Source organism: Homarus americanus, unplaced genomic scaffold, assembly GCF_018991925.1.
Source record: "Homarus americanus isolate GMGI-L3 unplaced genomic scaffold, GMGI_Hamer_2.0 scaffold22069, whole genome shotgun sequence".
NCBI classification, from domain to species: domain Eukaryota; kingdom Metazoa; phylum Arthropoda; class Malacostraca; order Decapoda; family Nephropidae; genus Homarus; species Homarus americanus.
The window spans coordinates 278490-302737 of NW_024736328.1; the positions used below are offsets into that span (position 1 = coordinate 278490).

At 38.9% G+C, this 24248-nt stretch overlaps 2 protein-coding genes across 3 annotated transcripts; one reads left to right on the forward strand and one right to left on the reverse strand.

Moving 5' to 3' along the window:
• Positions 1 to 1889: 1889 nt before the first annotated feature.
• LOC121872144 (phosphatidylinositol phosphatase PTPRQ-like) lies at positions 1890 to 13384 on the reverse strand. 2 transcript variants are annotated; one of them, XM_042374818.1, is made up of 7 exons: positions 13232 to 13382; positions 10812 to 11066; positions 10132 to 10419; positions 9212 to 9463; positions 5210 to 5497; positions 3081 to 3353; positions 1890 to 2046 (listed from the first exon to the last, which is right to left on the reverse strand). In XM_042374818.1, exons 1-6 carry the CDS (start codon positions 13326 to 13328, stop codon positions 3082 to 3084), a joined length of 1452 nt encoding a protein of 483 aa, XP_042230752.1. In that variant the 5' UTR covers positions 13329 to 13382; the 3' UTR covers positions 1890 to 2046; position 3081. The 2 variants fall into 2 exon arrangements, with proteins under 2 accessions (XP_042230752.1, XP_042230753.1); XM_042374819.1 differs by lacking the exon at positions 5210 to 5497 and having other exon boundaries at positions 13232 to 13384.
• Positions 13385 to 16353: 2969 nt separating this feature from the next.
• LOC121872145 (oplophorus-luciferin 2-monooxygenase non-catalytic subunit-like) lies at positions 16354 to 21481 on the forward strand. Its single transcript, XM_042374821.1, has 3 exons — positions 16354 to 17185; positions 20487 to 20600; positions 20846 to 21481. The coding sequence occupies exons 1-3, from the start codon at positions 16402 to 16404 to the stop codon at positions 21004 to 21006; spliced, it is 1059 nt and encodes a 352-aa protein (XP_042230755.1). The 5' UTR covers positions 16354 to 16401; the 3' UTR covers positions 21007 to 21481.
• The last annotated feature ends 2767 nt before the right edge of the window (positions 21482 to 24248 follow it).

The window sequence follows — 24248 nt, forward strand, 5'->3', positions numbered from 1 at the left end:
CAAGCCGTGATGGACTAGCTAGGGTGGTGACGTACTGATGAACAATCTTATCAACGACACTATATCATATCTGATGTCGAAGTGTTTACGATAAACTGATCATTTTGCATAAAAATGCCAAAGAGTGGCTCCTTCCCACAGGTTAATGACTAGAAGCGTAGGTAATAGTGATTTAATTAACCAATTCCTCTGCCCAGTGATTTACACATATAAAAATATAACAATTACATCCATCGCCTGAGTCATACAAGTCACCCCTCATACGCTGGTTTTATTAGATGATAATTATTCCTAAATATATACCAATAACTTCTATGCATTTCTCTCTTCCTGGAAACTTTTCACTGACCATAGACGATCATGTAGATCAACATAATACATATAAATGAATAGCCTCATAAAAAAAGGTTACCTAACCTAACTTGATGAGATGGTTCTTAAGGGAAGTAATTAAGCCTATATGATTTTATAACTGTATCTGTGTACACTAATGCTTGTTTATATCTACATGCAGAGGTGTGTGACCCCTGGCGGCTACGGAGAGAACTATTATATCTTAACTGTTGTTTACGTATCGTCACCCAAATCATTGTTGATAAAATCTTCATACAGACACTCGATGTTGTCATTGGTGTATTAATCTTCTTACTATTGTCGACCGGAATTAAATAGCGATAATAGAGGATGTTAGGTTATTCTATTTACTTAATAACATTTAAATAAACTAGCAAAATATGGTTAAAATTTCTGTCTGGACATTTTACATGTTATCCACCATTATATTTATCTATTGTACGGCTCAAGGTCACATACTACGCTATAATTATTACACACCTGATCACAGTATTGTAGCCTTCATAGTTCCTTCAGTCTAACAGTTATATATTTTTTTTTCCTTTATAATATCACTTTAACGTTCAATATTTTTTTATCTGTTACTCTTATGTTTTCATTATTATTACCTATTGAGTTATCCTCTGCTGGGTCTGTGGTTGACTCCCCCACACCACAGTGATCCTCGCCCTCCCGGGGTCACAACCACAGAGAAGTATCTCCCCAAAATTTTTATTTTGTAGATGGCTAGTTTGTTTTAATTTGGAATTCTCGCTTAATCTAGATAGGTTTACAACCCTGTTTTGTGGCTGGAATGTCTCTCAGCCGAGTAAAATCGTCTGGTGTTAGCCAGAATAAACTATCTACAGTAAGTACCATTGCTCCTTAAAAGGTTAAAGACCCAAGCTGTTCAAGCGTAGTAATACATTATAACACTAAACATGCTCGGATTGGGATCAATAAACACCTTAAATGTGGTTCCAACTTAGAACCAAAATGTACAAGATTTTAGTACAGAAAATTGGATACAGGATTATGAGCTTAACTATAACTGTTTTAAGCAGCTTTGAGATACCTTCTCAAATACCTCGAAAATATTAGACGACGCGGACAGTTAGGAAAACTAAACAACTGAGTTATAAAACAATTATAATTAATTTGTCAAAAAAATTAATGAGGGCGGCATTTCTACTTCATGACGCTCCAATGTTGCTTCTTTAACGGCAACAAACTGCTCATAAATTAACACACTGTTTGTTGTAAACATTTATAGTTCACGTATCCAGCGTGACGGCCTGACAGCTCCTGCGGTCTGAGGACTCCCATGTGCTACTGTGTCTGCGAGGTTTATGACAAAGTACCCAACCACAACACACACCAAGTGTAAACAAATAAAGTACAAGATCAAAACAACCCAACTGGTGCAGGAAGACAATGGCAGTCAGGAATACAAGGTAACCGCGAGTCCTCTGGAATGAAGTCACCACAGTCACAAACACTCTTGAGATTGTTGTGTTTTATACCTAAATGTGGGATTTATTGTATAAATATCTTGGTTTGAGATGAATCCTTTATTATTTTTCAATTCAAATTAGTTAAAACATATGACTTCTCACTGCATGAGTTTTTACAGCGTCTTCATAACATTACACTTAACTCCCTCGGGCACCCTACTGTCGGGGCTCATGGTGACGAGGCTGCCGTCCTCAACATCTACCAAGAAAATTATCACCCGATATATTTTTATAATTAACAAAGACTGCATTAATAATATCATTCCATAAGTAATTACTATTCATATGAAATTATATGTCTGTAATGCAAATAGTTGATCTGTGGAGCATTAGTTGGGTGAGTGGCACAGTGGAGCATTAGTTAGGTGAGGGACACAGTGGAGCATTAGTTGGGTGAGGGACACAGTGGAGCATTAGTTAGGTGAGGGGTACAGTGGAGCATTAGTTAGGTGAGGGACACAGTGGAGCATTAGTTAGGTGAGGGGCACAGTGGAGCATTAGTTAGGTGAGGGACACAGTGGAGCATTAGTTGGGTGAGGGACACAGTGGAGCATTAGTTAGGTGAGGGGTACAGTGGAGCATTAGTTAGGTGAGGGACACAGTGGAGCATTAGTTAGGTGAGGGGCACAGTGGAGCATTAGTTAGGTCAGTGGCACAGTGGACCATTAGTTGGGTGAGGGACACAGTGGAGCATTAGTTAGGTGAGTGGCACAGTGGAAACATTTAATTGCATTGGGCGAAAAAAAATGTATAGGAAGTCAAAGTAAAGTGAAAAGAAATATAAGATCATGTTGAAGGTATTATTAGCTTTTGTATGTCAGCAGAGAGACCGGAGACCAAGATAAGGAGAGTTAACCGGGAGGAGAGGATAGTTACCTATACAAACTAGTTGGTGGTCAGCTTTAAATGACTGTCAGTGAAAGTTAGCTGGATCAAGGTTGGTGCTTCAGGTAAGAAAATTACCACAAATGATTGGAAGTTTTTGTGTCTATTGTGTTAACTATCGATGATCGGAGAGGATACCTGTATAAGTAACATCGATGTATTAAGCAAAAAATCGAATTAATATCAGAACTTTATGTAATGACTCTAATTTACCTGTATATGCCTGAAAATTTTCCACAATTTATAGTATTCAGTGAACGTTTTTCTGCTCTTCCTTGTAATTATAGGATTTGTTATTTTAATGTTAGATCACAGCACCTTACTTTGCTGGTCATTAATGACACTTACCTCAGACAACAATACTCCAGGCGACAGACTCTTCCCCCCAACCTGCCGCAGTTTCAGCTCTGACAGTGACGTCGTAATTTCCATTTTGTAAGTCACTCACTGTACCACTCAAGTGTGTTCCATCTACACTTTTGCTGATACTCTCGCCTCTCTCACCCTCAAAGAGGATCTCATAATATATTATCACTCCATTAACTTCTTCTGGGGGTGTCCAGAAGACAATGCCCACATTTCCATTTATTTCAATGATATTGATGACAGGAGGCCCCGGCTCTGGGATAGAAATATATATTACCAAGAGCAGTTAACAAAACTCATATACGTAGTTATGACTGAGAGCTTACCCTAATTGTACTATATATAAGATACTGTTTATATATTGTATTTGACATCACTAAGTATGTAGTGCACTTATGTAGTTGTAATTATAGATTTTCTGTTGTCCAAAAAGTTATGGAAAGTATAATGAGACTGCACATTTCACCAAGATAGTAAAAACTAGTGTTTAATTTTCTGGACCACCAGCACTACTTGTGTGAACCATCGGGAATGCTAGTAAGAAGCACCATCACCAAAAACGTGAAGCAATAGTCCCAGAGGTGTGAGCCATCTGCACCAGGTGTATGAGCATACAGTTGTGGTGTGTTAACCATGTTAACAAGTGGCGTCAAGCAGGATATAAGATGCACTCTATGAGGGAAATAATGAAGTAGTTTAAAATCCTGGAACATCTAATAAGGGGGTTCTTGATCTGTGGACCACTGCCACTTGTTTAAGAGGTGGAGGCACAGCTAATAAAACTAACCGCTCTTTAATGTAAACATAATTTACAAAGTTATCATAAAAATGTAAACAGTGAAGACGAACGACAACAGATTAAACACATTGTTGGTGGCAACATACAAAATTAATAATAATTAGGGTATCACGAACGGTCTGAAGGAAGCAAGAACACTCCCTGAGGAGACGTGACACGGCTTCTGTGCTGCTACAGTTAGAATGTTCGGCTGAATGAGAGATAGGGTTCATTGAAGATCAGGTTCAGCGTCCAACTCTGAGCGGTATTGTGTCTTGATCACCAAAAGCGCAGAGAAACAAGACCAAAAACATATGGAAAGGAGAAGAGTGAGAATTCCTAGTGCGAGATGACCGACTGTACAATGCACGACTCTTGGGTCTTCGGTCAAAATGTGGCGTTGATGAGGTCCAAGAACTCTTCCTGTAACTCATCAAAAAATTCATCTACTTGGTAACTTATGAGAATTTTTCATGAGTAACATGACTACCCAACTCGATTTCAGGACTGTAAGATGCAGATGTGTGCCTGGTATCCACTTTTCTCCTCCACAGTTTAAGATCCACTTTAAAGCAGGTATGAGGTCGGTGTGGCTGATGGTGGATTTTGTCCCTCCCTTGAACCATCAGATTCACTCCACTCAATGTTTGAAAGATATGAGTGAAGGCGAGAGAGAACATAAAGCTCGTTGATAAAAGAAGACTAAAGATCATGTTTGCCTGAGCACCCAGGAACGTTGCCCTTGGACAAACAGCGGACTTGTGTGTGGAACAATACACTTTGGTGAGCCGCATCCATGTCCTGACACAAGAGTTGAACAGACGTGTATTAAGAGTCCACCTGTGACGTAGTTGACGAACTTGATTGTTTTCAGCACCAAATACAAGTCTTGGGGATGCGTCTTTCAAGTCAGTGCTTCACGGTGAATCATGTTTATATACGGAAATGAATAGTGATCAGTAGATCTTGTTAATGAACGTTACACACCTCAAATATAAATATACAAAAATATATAAAGCAAAGGAATATATATTTCGTACATTTTACACGAGCAGTATGGTAGTTTTCAGGTTATTAGCAATGTGGCAAATGCTCTATGCTACCAGAGCTATGCATATTACTGTGCAGTAATTTACTCTTATGAATTCGAGGTATTTTAGGTTATTTAACACACACACACACACACACACACACACACACACACACACACACACACATAGTGCAGTTTTTGTGAGAGTTGTTGCCACTGATGTAAGTATTGTGTTATGGTTGACGGTGGAGTACAGTGTATCATCTATACATAAATCAACAAGAATAAAGAGAGTCAACTTACTGTCCTGTTGTGTAACATTCCAGCATGTTAGAGGTGGACCAAAACCTAAATCAGTGGCTGCTGCAATATTAACTGTGACAATGGCGTAAGCAGGAAGGTCCCACACAGAAGTGTGAGTTCCGGTACTGAGTGTTTCACCTGAGCCGTGCTCGTCCTCCCACAGACTGGACCATGACCAGCTGATATTGTAGTTTCTAATATAACACCCTGTGTCTGGCGCACTCCAGGTAAGATACATCGAGTTTGTGGTAATGCGGTCAAAGTCACAGTTCAGTGGTGGTGGCGGTACTGAGGAAAGATGTGAAAGACTTAGTTAAGGTACACACACACACACACACACACACACACACACACACACACACACACACACACACACACACACACACACACACACACACACACACACACACACACACACACAACGTAAACACCTAAAAAGTGCAAAAGAGGGCATGCAAGATTATTCTCTCCCTTCCTACTCCACATATCAAGAAGCGCTCAACACACTGACCCTTTCGACTCTCACTGACCATCACCACGACCTCATCTGCAAATTTGGTAAGAAGCTTCTACACCATCCCCGACACCGGCTCCTACTACCACCTGAGATCCCTAGTCCAGAATTGCTGTTCGACACCACAACCGCATCCAGCCCATACGTGCACGAACTGATCGCTATAAGAACAGCCCAGTCCCTACCATTGTAAAAATTATCAATAACTTGTAATAAATCAGTGTATTCACTCCCAGTAAACACTACTCCTTACACTGTCACTATGTTGAAATGAACTGTAGTTTGAGCTTTTCCCCATCTAGTTATTATATGTCTTATTTGTGTCACTATGTTACTTGTATATTATTTGTAATTCGTAACCCATTCCCCAAATATGTAACTGTATATTTTCAGCCTGCTGGCTGCCAAGCTCTTTCAATAAACCGTTAATTATTATTATTATTATTATTCACACACACACACACACACACCTGAGCACAGAAAGTTGAGTTATCGCATGGCAAGTGATATTTAATTTACAGCAGTAACGATCTTTGACTGTCATCTGGCGAAGAAATATAAACAACAAAATTTGAAATATTATAATTTTAGCGCCAGTGACCTTGACTTTTGACTATGAACTGTAAAAGCAAATGGGTCTTACTTTCGTAGCACCAATGTACTGTATGTACTTGTTCTTAGAAACTTTACTCACGGATCTGGAACTAAATCATAGGTTTACTGTAGAAAAGAGAGGAGGTACAGATATAAAGCAATTACTAAAAATAAATTGTATTATTTTTGCTATTTACCATGTCTCCATCACGCAAATCGCGTGAAATTTTCAATATTCAAGCCACTTCAGAAATGCGTTATAGTGTCATGCTTGTTCAGTCATCCTAACAAATGATCTTTACTTAAAGAACTTCTAACACGCCTCAGAACAACAAAATCTAAAGTGGAGGACCCTATATCACAAGCGAAATTAAGATAATGATAAAAGAAAAACAGAAACTCCAAAGGAAATTTGCAAAAAGACCCATAACTTTCGGTGATGCTTACCGAAGTATCAGAAATAGAGTAACTCAGGCAGTTAAAAATGTCAGACGTAACTATTATACAAATAAGCTCCAATCAGCTTCAGGCGACGGTAAGAAAACCTGGAATGACATAAATTCTATTCAGAACAGGAACACTCAGCCTTCGGCCCCCCATTCAGCTTTTATGATAAATGATTCAGTTGTAACGGAACCCTCCTTCATTGCAAATCAATTCAATTAATATTTTATTAATGTTGGCAAAAATCTTGCAGAGAGCATCCCTGATCACCATGAGGAATTTAGAGCCTACCTGCAAAACAGACAGCAAAATGAGCTGTTCTTATCCCCTGTCACAACAGATGATTTACTGTCCATAAAAATGTCCAAAGATGCAGCAGCAGGCGAAGACAATATACCAATGAGCATCATTAAGAAAGTAGCCCACTTATTACTACCTGTTCTCCTGCACATTTGTAACTCCTCCTTCACTAGTGGTGTCTTTACGGATATACTTAAAATTGCTAAATTTCACCCTGCCTATAAAAAATCTGGGGACAAAGGTCTCTTCAAGAATTACCACATATCAGTCCTCCCAGCCTTGAGTAAGATACTTGAAAAGCTAGCATCTTTACAGACTCCCAGTTTGGATTTAGAGCTAGAAGGTCGACTGAGAGTGCTCTGCTATCGTTTACTAATGACATCTTAAATTCCTTTGATGACAGTCAGTTTACAGTCTGTATATTCTTGGACCTCTCTAAAGTCTTCGATACTGTCGACCATACCATCCTACTTTCAAAGCGTGAACATTACGGCGTTAAGGGCCTATCCCACAATTGGTTTACCTCATATCTGTCCAACAGGATACAATATGTCTGATATAATAATCACCAATCTGACTCCTCGCCAATCTTGTAAGGCGTCCCCCAAGGTTCCATTCTCTGTTCAGTACTGTTTTTGTTGTACATAAACGACATAGTCCACGCCAGCACACTCATAAATTACAACATATTTGCAGACGATAGTAAACTCCATGCCAGCAACTCAGACCTCCATTCCTTGATGAGAACTATGAACACTGAATTAACTAAAGTCAGGACCTGGGTAATACGTAATAAACTGACCTTAAACCTTGAGAAAACCAACTACACGATCTTTCACAGAAGGAAAAACTTACCCCAGACTTGGACCCTCTGTACCTTGGTAATAGAGTCCTCAAACGCTAACGAAATACTAAATTCCTCGGAGTTATTGTTGACGAGAAACTTAACTGGAGAAACCACATACAAACCATTCACAGTAAAGTCAATAAACAGTGCGGTATCATGTATCACACTCGATAGTCACTCACTCTCGCAGCAATGAAAGAAATCTATCATGATCTTGTTTACCGACACCTGATTCACTGTCACACACTATGGCTCTGGCTCTTCAAAAACGCAATCCCTGGTTACTGCACAAAAGAGAGTTTTACGGACAATGAACTACTTGAAAAAAACAGATTGCACAAACGAAAAATTTGCTAAATTGAAAATTTTTAAATTCGAAGATATTAACGCCTACTGCTGGGCCCTCTTTGTTTACAAATCTATCAATCACTTGCTTGACAATAATTATTTCCACTTCCGGAATAATCAGAGATACAACTTAAGACACTTCGAGCTACTAAGACCACCCCTCATGTGCTCCTCTCAGTCCCAGACCTCCATAAAATATCACGGTGTGAAGGTGTGGAACAACTTACCCCCACCCATCCGAGCAAAGACTACGCTCCCTTCCTTTAAATCATCTCTAAAAAAAATATCTATTGTCTAAGTATTAATATTTCTTGTAATAACTACTATATTTACAGTACCTGCTTTTATTGTACCATCAAAACTGTTTTATCGGAAATATCATGTAAATAGATAAGAAATTACCATTGCAATAAACATATTTGCCAACTAGACATAATCTTGACAGCTTTGTCCTCTTGTTCAACCTTAATACTGCTCAACCCATGTTGTGCTGCTCCCCCATTACACTTATGTTTTTCAATTCCACTGTAATTTATGTATTTGCTTATAATATAAAAAATATTTAAATGAAATATATATATATTGAAGTGATAACCGTGGTAACATTATGAGATGTTTTTATTACCACCATGCTATTGTACTATTCCAGATGTTAGTAAATGTTACATAATTCTTCCTTGAGATAAATGTATAGTATATACCAGGTGCCTAAAAGAGAGCTCAGGTTTTCAACTGGCTCAGCCATGTTAATATTGTTTTTATTATCCACTCTGTATCTGTGTTTTTCTGGTTAAATAAGCTGTTTCAATTCAATTCAATTCAATTCTCACCTCAACAAGGTTTAGGTTGACTGAAACAGAAAAACTTAAAAGATATCTCGACTCATTTTCATAATAGTGATCCCTCTTATCGTTTAGCCACCAAGACTAGATGACCACAACACCCGAGGACTTACCTGAATCCAGTGTTTTGCCCATCACAGGGGTAGCCATATACTCGTCATTCCCGTACTCAGACGCTACTGAAATCTCATATTCTGTACACGGTTCCAGTCCTTCCAAGATGTAAGAGGTGGTGTATACTGGTACTCCCGGCGCAGTACCAACAGCGATACTGTAATAGTCGGGATCTTCAGATGGCGGGTCCCATGATACCCTTAGGGCGCTCTCTGACACTGCTGTCACCGTCACATCCTGGGGGGCACCTCCTGAGAGAAACAATTGTTGTAAATGATTATGTTGAGCGTGAGAGACAATGAGAAAAACTATAATTTTGTGTTTCATCAAATTTGTATTAAAATGCAAGATTTTTCATCGTCACTATATCGAAAATAAATATGACGACAAAACATTAGCGAGAAGGAATAGGTAGGAGAGAGAGAGAGAGAGAGAGAGAGAGAGAGAGAGAGAGATGTCCCTCGCGTCTCACTGATCAATGTCAACAACAATGACAACAAACTATGGTAAAAGTAATTTATTACAACTAACTAAGCTTGATAGTGGTCTCTAGCTCGTATATATGGTGATTGTAACTATAGCGTCTCCAAACGGCCAACCTATATGACCTATCGCAAACCTATCCACCAGTCACGTCCGTCGTTACACAACCAATACCCATTCATTCATAAATAGTAGTTTTCAGAATATTAGCAATGTGACATATGCACTATGCTACCAAGGCTAAGTATATTACTGTGCAGTAATTTACTCTTATGAATTCGAGGTATTTTGGGTTATATAACACACACACACACACACATAGTGCAGTTTTTGTGAGAGTTGTTGCCACTGATGTAAGTATTGTGTTCTGGTTGACGGTGGAGTATTATGTATCATTCTACACATAAATGAACAATAATAAAGAGAGTCGACTTACTGTCGTGTTGTGTAACACTCCAGCATGTTAGAGGTGGACCAAAACCTGCATCAGTGGCTGCTGCAATATTAACTGTGACGTTGGCGTACGGAGGAAGGTCACTCAGAGAAGTGTGAGTTACGGTACTGAGTGTTTCACCTGAGTCGTGCTCGTCCTCCCACAGACTGGACCATGACCAGCTGATATTGTAGTTTCTAATATGACACGCTGTGTCTGGCGCACTCCAGGTAAGATACATCGAGTTAGTGGTAATGTGGCCAAAGTGACAGTTCAGTGGTGGTGGCGGTACTGTGGAAAGATGTGAAAGACTTAGTTGAGGCACAGACAGACAGACAGACAGACAGACAGACAGACAGACAGACAGACAGACACTACACACACACACACACACACACACACACACACACACACACACACACACACACACACACACACACACACACACACACACACACACACACACACACACACACACACACACACACTACCTGTAACACCCGTAGAAACGCTGTCAGAGCAGTTGACTTACAAATATTACTGTATCTATAGGTTGATAATATTCAAGTTAACATTATTTACTTATTATGACCTACCACAACAAGCAAGCGTCTCTTAATGTTAAAGTTTCATCTTAAATATAATAGAAAAATAAGACTTGATGAGAGCAACACAAGTCTTACCTGAAGCTAATGTTGTGCCAGACGTAGGGGGAGAAGAATACTGTATACTTCCGTAATCAGACGTTACAGTATAAAAATATGTTGTACAAGGTTGTAGTTCATCTATTAAACAGTAGGTGGTATATGCCAATTCGTTAAAAGAATCTCTAACATCAGTGACTTCATAGTACTGAGGTTCTTCATCAGGTGGGTCCCATGACATGTTGAGGGCGGTGCCTGAGACTGCCTCCACTATCACGTTGAGGGGCGGCCCTTCTGAGGGAGACAATAGGTGTGAGAGGTGATGTCGAGGTGTGAGTCCTCATATAATACAACATTCTACCGGATGTGAAACCGAACGGATAATCTATTACCAAAATAATTTAATTACTCAATAATACCTAAACCCATAACTAGAATCTCTCTCTCTCTCTCTCTCTCTCTCTCTCTCTCTCTCTCTCATGTTGTGTATAGTGTAACAAATTAACTGTTTGTTTCCTTTTAATTCTTTATATTTGTTTATATTTATTTTATTCTTTCTTTTATTCTTTACTCTATTATCTCATTATCTTTTCTTCTCTGTCCATTATACTCGTAAGATTAGTGAGATGAGGAAGGTTAGGATGGAGTGGAGTGGAGGGAGTGGAGAGGATGGAGTGAGGGAGGTAGTGGGAGGTAATTGTTTACATTTGAGGAGAGGGTGTGAGGGGAGGGGAGGAAGTTGTGGTCAGGCTTCTCACACCAAGGGGAGGCTGAGGTGGTGGCGAGCTGTGTACTACGATACAACGCTCAACAGAGGAGAATATAAAATACTTGTTATTCAGAACTTAGGACTCACTGTATTACTGCATAATACCAAGACATTTATAACACATCACTCTTTCTCAACAAGGGAGGGATGAATTAGGATTCTTATTAACGGTTACTATATTTATTGAATGCTTTCCATTAGGGTTTGACGATTATACTTCAAAACAATAAACCTGTCTTCCAAGCTTGCTATCCAAGGGGTCCATGACTCAATACATTTCGGGAAACGGGTAAACCTAATATGTACTCACATTTTAGCCGCCATGTGGTGAGCTGGCACAAACACACATCCACACTTAGATCTCCCCAAACACAGACTCCGCTTTTCAAACTGCCTCAGCCCACAAGGGATGTTATAACTTTCATGACGTGACGTCTCGCGGCTTTTTCATTGGTGCCCGGAAGGTCTAAGGTATTTCTATTGGTTCGAACTTGGCTAGAAACTCCTGACATTGTTACAATAGGTTAGGTTAGGTTTGCTAAAATTTCATATAACCTCACACTAAACCTAGACTGAACTAATCCACTCTGGACACCACAGTTGTTAAACTTAGTATTCCTTTTGGGAGATTATTGTTTACGAGAATAGTTGTCTAGTTGTACACGGCTGTATCTATGTCACTACACCCTGTACATAAAATCCCTCCTAGATAATTCAATGCATGTACCACTAAAGGTAATACATTTCTATAAATTATACAATATAAGACAGTAATTTCCTGGGTACCACCAAATTCTTTAAAGAATCTATAATTAGCTTTACAGGTGAGATAATTACTTTAACAAGAAACTGAGAATAAATTTCAGGTAAAACTATTGTAATTCTATTTTTTAAGGCAAAACTGTTCCTTCCAGCATATATAATGGTGACGTAAGTGACTGCTCTGTTGGCTGTGACAGGTAATTGTTTTGGGTGTATAAGTTCTGAGAATTGTTTGTCAATATAAGTGTCGATGAAGATTTTTTATTAAATCATTTGTCGTTAAAGTTCTCTCTAGGAATTATACCTAACCTAACCTAACCGTGTTTAACAAGACCAGACCATTCTACCACTTGAGTTTATAACTACGGAGCCCCAATAACTTGACTCGATCTACATTAGGCAGAGGCAACCTCGATGGGTCATTCCAACTTCATAATGCTGAAGGTTTGGAATTGTGTTCACTTATTCATCTTCCTCCCCAAGATCGGGAAGGTTGCGTTGATGTTCTTATACCAAAGTTTGTTATAATTCTTGCGACACAGGCAATGATAAACCCAACTACAAATTTGTCAACCCATGTAAGGCTCCTTGACCACCGCCAAGAACATAGTTATACCCAGTTGAGTGTCTTGAGTGTCGTGTGTAATCCTAGAGGTAATGGTGTTCCATGTTGGGTGACACCTCAGGCAGTATAGTTTTCCGAGGACAATAGTGCAGCCACCATAAATTCCTCAAGTCAATCCGGGACATACTGTAATGGCAACGTCGTCACGTGTGTCAACGTCTATAGAATTTTATTCCAAGATGCATATAAGGTAGTGTACTGCTGAGTAGCCTCCCAGTTTACCCCTTAGGAGGGATTTTACCAACCGTTGTGGACAAGACAACAAGAAGCAGTAAGAAGAGCTTGACGCTCTCCACATCAGACCTTCAGCGTGACTCATTGCTGCTCCTCCACTGTCCTCGGTGGCAGCAGCCAGAAGCAGGACGTACAGCAGCAGCAAAACCCTCGACCAGCACAGCATGTTGGTGGTGTGTGGCGCTGCCAGCTGTGATGGACTAGCTGGGGTGGTGAAACCGTTTTAATGAGAGTTATTATCTTGACACACGTTATCATATCTAACGACATGCTGGAAATTTCGTAGAAAACTGCTGTGAATTTTTTTTCCTGTTGTTGAATGACCTTAAGGCTAGGCAGGTACGATTTAATTAACAAATTTGTTTGCCTAATACATAAAATAGTAATTTGTCATCTATTTATATCCGGAGAGTGAACTTTACGTGTGACGCTAAAGATGGATAATCACCGGTACAATTTAATGGATATTAATTCTTATTTCGAAAAATTTGCTTTGTTGCATGTAAGACGTCTTTAACTATCATAAGATAATCAAGTTGTACCTAAAGTAGGATTGGCTAGGTTAGGTTAGGTCTTATATGAAACTATTCTTTAAAATATTTTATAATGAGCTATATGATTGTCCAAGTTAAAAAAAACAACAGGAACATCACCGACGTTATCGCTATTAGGCAATTATTCCTATGCAGTAAATACACCGTGCATATTTTAATGTACTTTAACTTTTTGGCTGTTGTACCAACGCTTATTATTATTATTATTATTATTATTATTATTATTATTATTATTATTAGTAGTAGTAGTAGTAGTAGTAGTATTAGTAGTAGTAGTAGTAGTAGTAGTAGTAGTAGTAGTAGTAGTAGTAGTAGTAGTAGTATTCATTTATATAAAAAAAATAAACTACAGCAACATAAAGTACAATAATGTCATTCCACACCTCCTTAAACAAACAATAGTCGTGTGTATAGAGACAAGAGTTTATAAACAAAATTTATTCTTATTATAGTCAAGTTTGTCACGTTAGCCAGAGGAAAGGGATTACTGTTTCCTTACAACACACAGTTTAGAGAATTTGTTGAGTGAGTGAGTGTATGTGTGAGTGTTTAATAATAATAAATAATAATAATTAACGGTTTATTGAAAGAGCTTGGCAGCCAGAAGGCTGAAAATATACAGTTACATAATTGGGGATTGGGTTTCGATTTACAAATAATATACAAGTAACATAAGTGATACAAATAAGATATATAATAACTAGATGGGGAAAAGCTCAAACTACAGGGCATTTCAACATAGTGACAGTGCAAGAAGTAGGATTTACTGGGAGTGAATACGCTGGTTTATTACAAGTTATTGATAATTATAATTTTTACAATAGTTGGAACTGGGCTGTTCTTATAGCGATCAGTACGTGCACGTATGGGCTGGATGCGGTTGTGGTGTCGAATAGCAATTCTCGGGCTAGGGATCTCAGGTGGTAGTAGGAGCCGGTGTAGAGGATGGTGCAGAAGCTTCTTACCAAATTTGCAGATGAGGTCGTGGTGATGGTCAGTGAGTCGAAAGGGTCAGTGTGTTGAGCGCTTCTTGATATGTGGAGTGGGAAGGGGAGAGAATAATCTTGCATGCATGTGTGTGTGTGTGTGTTTCAAGATCTTGCCTCACGTTGATGGTTACAGCTGCCTTCCTTCCCACGAGAGACAACGATAATGATACGAAAAAACAGCCAAAGAACGGGACACTTTTATCTTTCTTCAACCATTTTAAAAGTCCCTTGGGAGTGACACCATATGAGGGACATTTCTCCTCCCCACTCTCCCACACTACTCCACCCCCACAACTACACACCCCCATCCCCACATATCCCACACCCTCATACACCCCCACACCCTCACCCCCACTCCACACACACACACACAATAAATAAAATAAATAAGAAGTCAAATGCATTAAATAAAGGCACAAACCTGACAACTTTCTAGTTAGTTGGGCCAGAAATGAAGGACTTAGGATCATTTGTTGATTATTTCCAAAAAGTAAAAAAGAAAGAAAAACGCAATAAAAACACGACGGCCTTTTAACAGGTAGATTTGTCAACGTCTAAATGTTTACCTCGATTTTATTTAGGCCACCAGCATTATGTAGTACCTTCAGGGAGACAACTTAATATGCTCTCTTATCATATCTTACGAGGATATTTAAAAGTATAAGTTTATGAGAACAAGAAAAGTAAGTGTGTGTGTGTGTGTGTGTGTGTGTGTGTGTGTGTGTGTGTGTGTGTGTGTGTGTGTGTGTGTGTGTGTTTTCCACAGAGCAAGAATCAAGACTACAATGTTGGACACAAGGAAAACTTTTCCAGAAATATATACATAACCTTTACTCTATCTAACCTAACCTAACCATTTCTGAGTTATTTTTGTTTATTTAGGATCTGTCTTTACTATGGTCTTGGATCACTTCGTAAGCCTGTCTTCCCATCGTTGCGGGAAAATTTATCATACTGAAATGATTTCAATGTCATATGATATTTCTTTGCCAAATTTCAGCTCTCTTACTTCTGAACTGTAGCCGTGGATAGTAAACAGACAGACAAACGAACGTACACTTTGGGCTACAGACTAGTATTGCTTGTAGTCGTTATGTGTATATTCCTCCTACCTGGATTATGTAAGATGTGGAATAATACTTAATGAACGGATAATTAATGCAATAGGGATATTATTGAGAAAATATAAGCTATCAATTTAAATAGTTATATAGATCATCTCTTCAGTATCAAATAGGATTATGGTTCTTGGATTCCCCTCACCACAAAGTCACCTGCGTACAAACATATTTAAAGTACTAATGTACAACGTAAGACTGAAGGACAACCTGCTGGCGATGGTCAAGATGTACAGTAGCTAAAACAACTGTCTGTGCATACTTTGTGGGAAACAATACGAGACCAGAGACGATAAATTTTGGTATATGAGGGCTGTCACTAATCACACGTAAATTTAGGAGCATATCGACCCCCACCTGCACAGATAGTTGTTTTAGCTACTGTACACCTGTCTAGTGTCTTCGGTAACGGAGAACAAAGAACAAATATAAAAGGTAATTCGAATTAGATTAAATGTAATGTTTATTTAATGGTGTGTCCCCGTCCTCCTGCCTGCCAGGTGATAAGATAAAGCAGCTGGGTTATAAGAGGAGCTGCTGCCCGCCACCACACACCTGGTTGACGGCCGCACACCGAGATGCTGTTGAAGTTTGTGGTGGTGTGTGTGGTGGTGGGCGTGGTGACTCCCGCCCTCAAGAGTGAATGGCCCTGTCCCGACTCGGCAGACATTGTTCCATGTTCATGCACTGATGACTCTTACCTCAATTTGAAGCTCGACTGTTCGGGAGTTCAAGATACCGACCAGTTAGTGAGAGCGTTTTCTACTCCCTTTCCCTTCCCGACCTTTTTGGAGTTCATGATTGATCACTCAGCAAACCCCAACAAGAGTAATCTAACCGTTCTCCCGCCTAACTTGTTCAAAGGGTTAACCTTTGAAAGAATCATCATCAAAGGAACACAACTCTTCGACATAGAAGAAAATGTCTTCACCGAGTCATACAAAACTTTGAAATATCTGAATCTTGCAGACAATATGCTCCAAAAATTTCCATTCGAGACGCTCGATGGTTACACAATACTCTCTAACCTTGTCCTGGACAACAACCATCTTCCTGCACTTCCAAGAATAGTTTCTGATTCGTTGGAAATTCTCAGTGTAAGTGGGAACACGGATATGGAACTCTTGCCCGATGTATTCACCAAGACTTCGGTCTTAAGCAGGATTAACATGGCACGGATTGGCCTCACCAACATTAGACCAAACCTGTTTTTTAATCTAAATGAACCTGTTATAATTAACCTGGCGGACAACAAAATATCGTACCTGGACGAGTTTGCCATCAACCCTCCCTCCAACACTCTCTTGCAGGTCATCCTAGACGGGAACACCATCAGCAACATTCGTCATGACTCAATACAGGGTGAGTCTCAACCTGTTAACTCTCTTCAACAGTTATTACTACCTTTACACTTCCTACTAACACACCTTCCACTATTCTCACGTAACACTCCTACACTTCAACTGGTATCCATTACATCGATGTTTTCTTGAAATAAAAGCCACGTCTTTAGCCCGCTCATTCTCGAGAAAATGAGAAGAATTACTATCATGAATTCTGTTTTCCCCGTCCTCGCCTTCGTAGCCGTCTTTATCATCGTCGCCATCAGTACCATTAACTACTACTATTACTACTATTGTTACTACTAATATCACTCCAGTACTTCTCTACCTTCCACAACTATACCATCACCACCACTACCCGCCACACATGTATATAAGCACAAGGCTTTACAATGTCATGTTTCACTCCACATTCATTCTGTTTGTCAGGTAGTAGGTAGGAGGCAGCTAACAAACTGGGAGGTTGCTGATCTGACTTTCTGCCTCATTTACACACTATTGCAGGGCTTCAATTGTTTCTCTTACTTTGACAACACAACATACATATACCATTTCTCACTTTCGATTTTTTTTTATGCATTGATCTTTATGATTATTATTATTATTATTATTATTATTATTATTATTATTATTATTATAATTTATATGTATTTTTATTGATAGTTATTAATATTATTCTTCTTTTTATTATTATTATTTTACTAGCGGAATCGCGCTCTTTCGCTAGGCCACGGTAGGACGCCACCCTCCAGGAGGCTCCACATTGTCTCACTGTAGTGTATTAAGGTAGACCACATTTTTGGTTTTACCATTAGCAGCAAGTATGTACAGATTTTTGCCAGTTCCCACTCTGGAGCATCCAACATAGAACTGTCCATGAGAGAAGCAAGGAAACACCAGGTTTAGGCCAACCATCTTTAGGGACTGTCCCTGGCTTTTGTAGATAGTCATGGCAAAGCTCACTTTAACCGGGAACTGAAGTCGCTTGAACTCAAATGGCAGGTCAGTGGTGATGAGAGGTATCCTTGGTATAAAAACGTCCTCTCCTTCAGCTTTTCCTGTCAGTATTGTAGCTTCCAGTACATGTGGTATCATGTTCTTCACCGCCAGTCTTGTGCCATTGCAATGGATTGGTGGTTCAAGATTTCTTAAGAGCATTATAGGAGTTCCAATCTTGAGAATGAGGTGGTGAGGAGGCATTCCAGCGGGCTCCAAAGAATTAAGGAATTCTGCAGGGTACTGGACTGCTTAGTCCTGGTCGATTACTGTATCAACAGATTTGAATGAGGTCTCACTGCCTGGAAGCTGTCTGAGTAGAGTCATGTTGATTTCAGCCACTGTTTCATTTTTTGGTGCCAGAATTGCGCGTTCACGCAGCCACCTGTGATCCTTGTAGTGGTGGATAATGTTTGGGTAGACCATGTTAGTGAGCTCAGTTGAGGACTTTACAACAGTTCCACATCCTTGAGGAATGATTATTTGTTCTGAATCAACAGGGAAAGTTCCATTCCCAATCTGTAGTAGAAGGTTTGCAAACCGTCCAGCATCCTGATCTCCTTGTAGATGTACTCTCAGTTCATCAGCTGGAGTGCTTCGAGGAATGACAGGTAGGGTCTAGCGAAAGTTTCCAGCAATGACCATTGTATTGCCGCCAATGAGCTGGTCATTTTCTCGTATGTTTTGCAAGGTCCTGTCCTATGCTTCAAACGCTAACTTGTGAGACATTGTGCATTCATCCAAGACTATGAGGCTGCATTTTCTAAGAGTTTTGCCTTTGCCGATCTTTTTTTGATGTTGCACACTGGATTCTCATTGTGAGCGAGGTTAAGAGGCAGTTTAAAAGTTGAGTGTGCAGTACGTCCTCCTTCTAGTAGTGTTGCAGCAATGCCTGAGGGTGCAACAGCAAGAGCAATTTACCCCTGATGACGTACTTTGGCCAACAGAAGGTTGATCAGGAATGCTTTTCCTGTCCCGCCAGGTGCATCGAGAAAGATCATACCTCCCTGCTCCGCTTGTATCGCCAGCAAGATCTGTTCATAAGCACTTGCTTGATCAGGCACCAGGTGGGGCTCATTTTCTTCAAGAAAATTCACCAGAACTTCAACTGAGTAGTCTTTCTCTCTGAGCAACTCCCTGTTTGCAACTACTGTTCAGTCCCCAAAACTTCTTCTTCCATCAATAGTTCATTAACGGTGTATATAAGTTCCACTACAACAGTACAGCAAAGTATATTGTTTTTAGCATTAAACTGTTATTATTTTATTGTCTAATCATCACTACATATAACACCATCCATCATCACTACATATAACACCACCCATCATCACTACATATAACATCATCCATCATCACTACATATAACACCATCATCATCATATAACACCACCCATCATCACTACATATAACATCATCCATCATCACTACATATAACACCATCCATCATCACTACATATAACACCATCCATCATCACTACATATAACATCATCCATCATCACTCATCATATAACACCATCCATCATCACTACATATAACAACACCCATCATCACTACATATAACAATATCCATCATCACTACATATAACAACATCCATCATCATTACATATAACAACATCCATCATCATTACATGTAATGCCATCCATCATCATCACTACATATAACACCATCCATCATCATCACTACATATAACACCATCCATCTACAGATAGGTAAAGTAGTTTCCGAGATTCTCGTGCGGACACACAAACAAACAAACAAACACACAGACATACTTCTTTGTTTTATATATATATATATATATATATATATATATATATATATATATATATATATATATATTCATTAGCCTAATAAAGCACGAGGACTTCTACATAGCGTTCCCCGGTCACAGTCATGGGCTCGTGGTCGTGGGTTCGAATCCTGGCAGGGTGAGTGTTGATTATATATATATATATATATATATATATATATATATATATATATATATATATATATATATATATATATATATATATATATATATATATATATATATATATATATATATATATATATTTATTTATTTATTCATATATATACATATAAAGAGAGAGAGAGATTAAATCCTCCTCCCCCCCAAGGGTGGGTAATTATAAAACCTGTGCCCGGGTGGGCTAATGCCCGTAAAAATTAAACTCACCTTACCTCCATCTATAATGCTGCCGACGTTAAAGTATCATACAGCAGCATTAAGTATACAGGTATGGCCACGTTCATTGAGATAACAAACTCAACAGAAAAAAAATTATGTTTATGTTGATGTGATTCTCCTTTCACTTCAGGTCTGGCCCCAAATGCATATCTTAGTATGAGCAAAAACCGAATCACTGAAATTACGGAGACTGTCTGGAGACACATCTTTGACCAGATACCAAACGGCTCTCTTGATCTATCAGGTAAGTCAAATATTACCCTCTCTGACCTGTCATCAGCTGAGTCTGGTGCCTCATTACAAGGTCTAATCACAAGAAAGATTCTGCTCTCTATATCTTTGGTGAAATTGAATATCTGATAATAATAATAAAGTTAGGTCAAACAAGTACAGTATATGCAGATTTAGGCATAAATTACAGGTATAATGAGGTGCCTTTAATGAATGGATCTAAGAAATTTAATCAGGAGTGTGTTTGTCATGTTGCAGTTAACCCTCTGCTGTGTGGTTGTGACGTGTACTGGATCTTCCACTGCACAGAGCACACGTACCGCAAAACCTTCACTCCAACTACTACCTGCTACGACAACACACAAGTTCTTTACCTGGACTGTAACTTCTTCGAGGCAGAATGCAACGTCCTTCAATAGCAAAACGGCCCTTAGACTACACAAGCAAAAGATATATCACCCCACGACAACATAAGTAGGATATATATATAATTCCACGACAACATAAGTAGGATATATATATCACTCCACGACAACATAAACAGGATATATATCACTCCATGACAACATAAGTAGGATATATATCACTCCACGACAACATAAACAGGATATATATCACTCCACGACAACATAAGTAGGATATATATCACTACAAGACAATATAAGCAGGATATAAGCAGCACGACAAAGGGTTGAATTCCTTATGCACCTATAACTTACAATGTTGAGGGACTCCAATTATGTTAACAAGTGCTTATCATACGATTAAGTTTATGGATTGTATTCTGTGAGGTGTTTCTATAACAAAAGTTAAATTATTGTACTCTATTATATGCTTTGTATAACATGTCACTGTATTATGCAAATAAATGAAATAAATTGTATATTACAACAATAATGCTTTACCTACAAACATTATAAACTTTTAGTGAAGATAATTTATTAACCCCTTGTGTAAACTCGCTCAAAAAAAGTATTTTTACGATTTTGTGTGAGACAATATGACAAAACGGACGAAGGACTTTGACAACCTTACCGAGACAACAGGAGTCAGTGTTCATTTTGAAATTCATAAGACCCTTCCGTAAAGATTGGGTGGGGGGCGAGTGTACACGGGTGTCTCTCAGCTGAATAAAATCGTTTGACGTTGGTCCAATAAGCTACTAAAAGTGACGTTCTTGTACAGTATGTTGAATGGATTAAGATGTTGCTAAGCTCTTGGCTATAGGAGAATCAAAATCATGGTGGCACACAAGAGACCCAGTGTGTCATCTTGGTGTAGGTCAGTGGAGGTAGCGTTGTCTACTGGCAGTCGGATCAGGTAAAGTAAGATAATTAGTTTAGAACACAAGGACGCTGGGATGTCAACTCTTAAGATAAATAAGAGGCAGGTTAATTCCCAGCTCCCGTAGGATCTCCTCTCACCCAGTCAGTCCTCTGTGGTCACCTGCTTGTCATGTTGAATTGGGATTTGGAATTATCAACGCGGTGTCGATATAATTTTTTCCTTTGTCGCTTCAACTGCCGGAGATATTATTCAACAATCAGTATAGTTTCCCTGGTTATAATCTATTATATGTAATAGTTATGCGGATATATATTTTCTGAAGGATATTATACAAGATATAAATATATTTTTTAATAATTTGACAAACAGAAACAGAAGTAAAAAAATAAATGCTAAAGGATATAATATAAACCAGTATCTACAGGTATCGTCTAAAGGTAAAGACAGATCTACAAGTTTGTGAAATGGTTAAGTTGAGTTAGGTTAGGTTAGGTTAGGTTAGGTTAGGTTAGGTTGGGTTGGGTTAGGTTAGGTTAGATTAGGTTAGGTTAGGTTAGGTTAGGTTAGGTTAAGTTGGGTTAGGTTAGGTTAAGTTGGGTTAGGTTAAGTTGGGTTAGGTTAGGTTAGGTTAAGTTGGGTTGGGTTAGGTTAGGTTAGGTTAAGTTGGGTTAGGTTAGGTTAGGTTAAGTTGGGTTAGGTTAAGATCAACACAAACGTGTATCTTGATGCAACACTGCTCTCAGAATGAAGTAAACTGTAAAAAAGGATATGAAAAGGGTTTCTTGAGTGTCACAAATGGCAAACCATTTTAAAGGTATATGATTACCAAATAAACCCTTGCAAATAGAAAGGGTTATATTATTAACCTCTAAGACCTTGCTCTACAAAAAGGTATATATACATCAGCTCATTTAAAACCCTTAGGTTGCTGAAAGGTATATAAAGGTGAAAAGAATCCCGATGAATACAATTCGGCACTGATCTTCCTCAAATTAGCATCTGTACGCCGCTTATCTCCCTCCACCGTTCAGTGACACACACCTTGGCCAAGACAGTCGTCTTACCTCTTTCAATTCTTCCGTGGATGCTGTAAACAGTTGTACCACAAACACTATAGGTGGTATCACCATACACAGCCGAGTGTGACATGGTGCGACGCTCCCGACCGTTAGGTAGGAACTGTCTATATTCCGAATTCGCAATAGTTATTAACCATAAACACGGATCATGGCTTCTCTTTGCAGCATACTAACGTCCTTCACCAACACTCTTATTCTTTGAGGAGCTCATTGTCACTCAAAATATTCCTTTTTTGCGCAAAAATATTTGTAGTTCGAAAACATGGGACTCGATCCCGCCTCCTGCAGCGGGCTTAGTGCCACTGAGCATGGCTCTGACTGGCTGTGAAAAAGAAGTCAAGAGTATAATCCGCTCATTGTCTTGCTCAGCGTATTCGATACCAACAGTGTTTTAAATATCCCCTTCTACTATGTCTATTTCTTTCCCTAACCTCATTTTCTCCCCCTCCCCCTTCATATTGTACGATGATTAACCCACCCGGGCACAGGTCACCAACCTACATCGGAGTCTGGGGGGTAAATTTTATTTTAATCATTATTAAATAAAGAAGTGGAAAAAATAAAACCTATCAAGAGTTATAACGCGATATAAATGTTGTGTTGTTAAAGTAAGATAATCATTTGAGACCCTGCAATTGTGTGTAAATGAGGCAGAAAGTCAGATCAGCAACCTGGGACTTGGTCACAATTTTTGTGGTGCCATATGGCAGCAGGGTCTACCATTGGACAACACATTATGCTTCCAATACCTTCCCAGGCAGTAGTACCTCCCTGTTTGGTAGCTGCCTACTACCTGTACAGGTGTTCAGTAGAGATACTCAGGTTAAACATGATCATTAAGATTTAATGCTACATGTTAAGTCATCATTAAATTACCAACACCATACACCCATCTCCTCTTCGCTAAACATCGCCAGATTATATTCTGCTAAAATGATCCAAGTAGCACAGGTAACTAATCAGAAATAATTTTAAATACAAAATATCTTTTTCATCTCATTTACAAAGTAAATCAGAAGCAGTGTGTCGTGTTGTCAAAACTTGTGATGGAATGGAAGTGGTATCTGGCAACGTTAATGAATAATTATGCCATATGATGCAATAAAATTAATTGTATTTAAATAAAATATTGTTAAGGAATTCATTGAAAGGAAAATTTATGGTAACTGTTGTTTCAGTACATGTTGTTATATTGCTACTATTTCACAAAAATAAATCGAAAATATCTCGAGAAAGCAATCAAAATAAATTGCCCACTGGCGATAATTTAAGAACTGGACATAAGATGCTCTAAT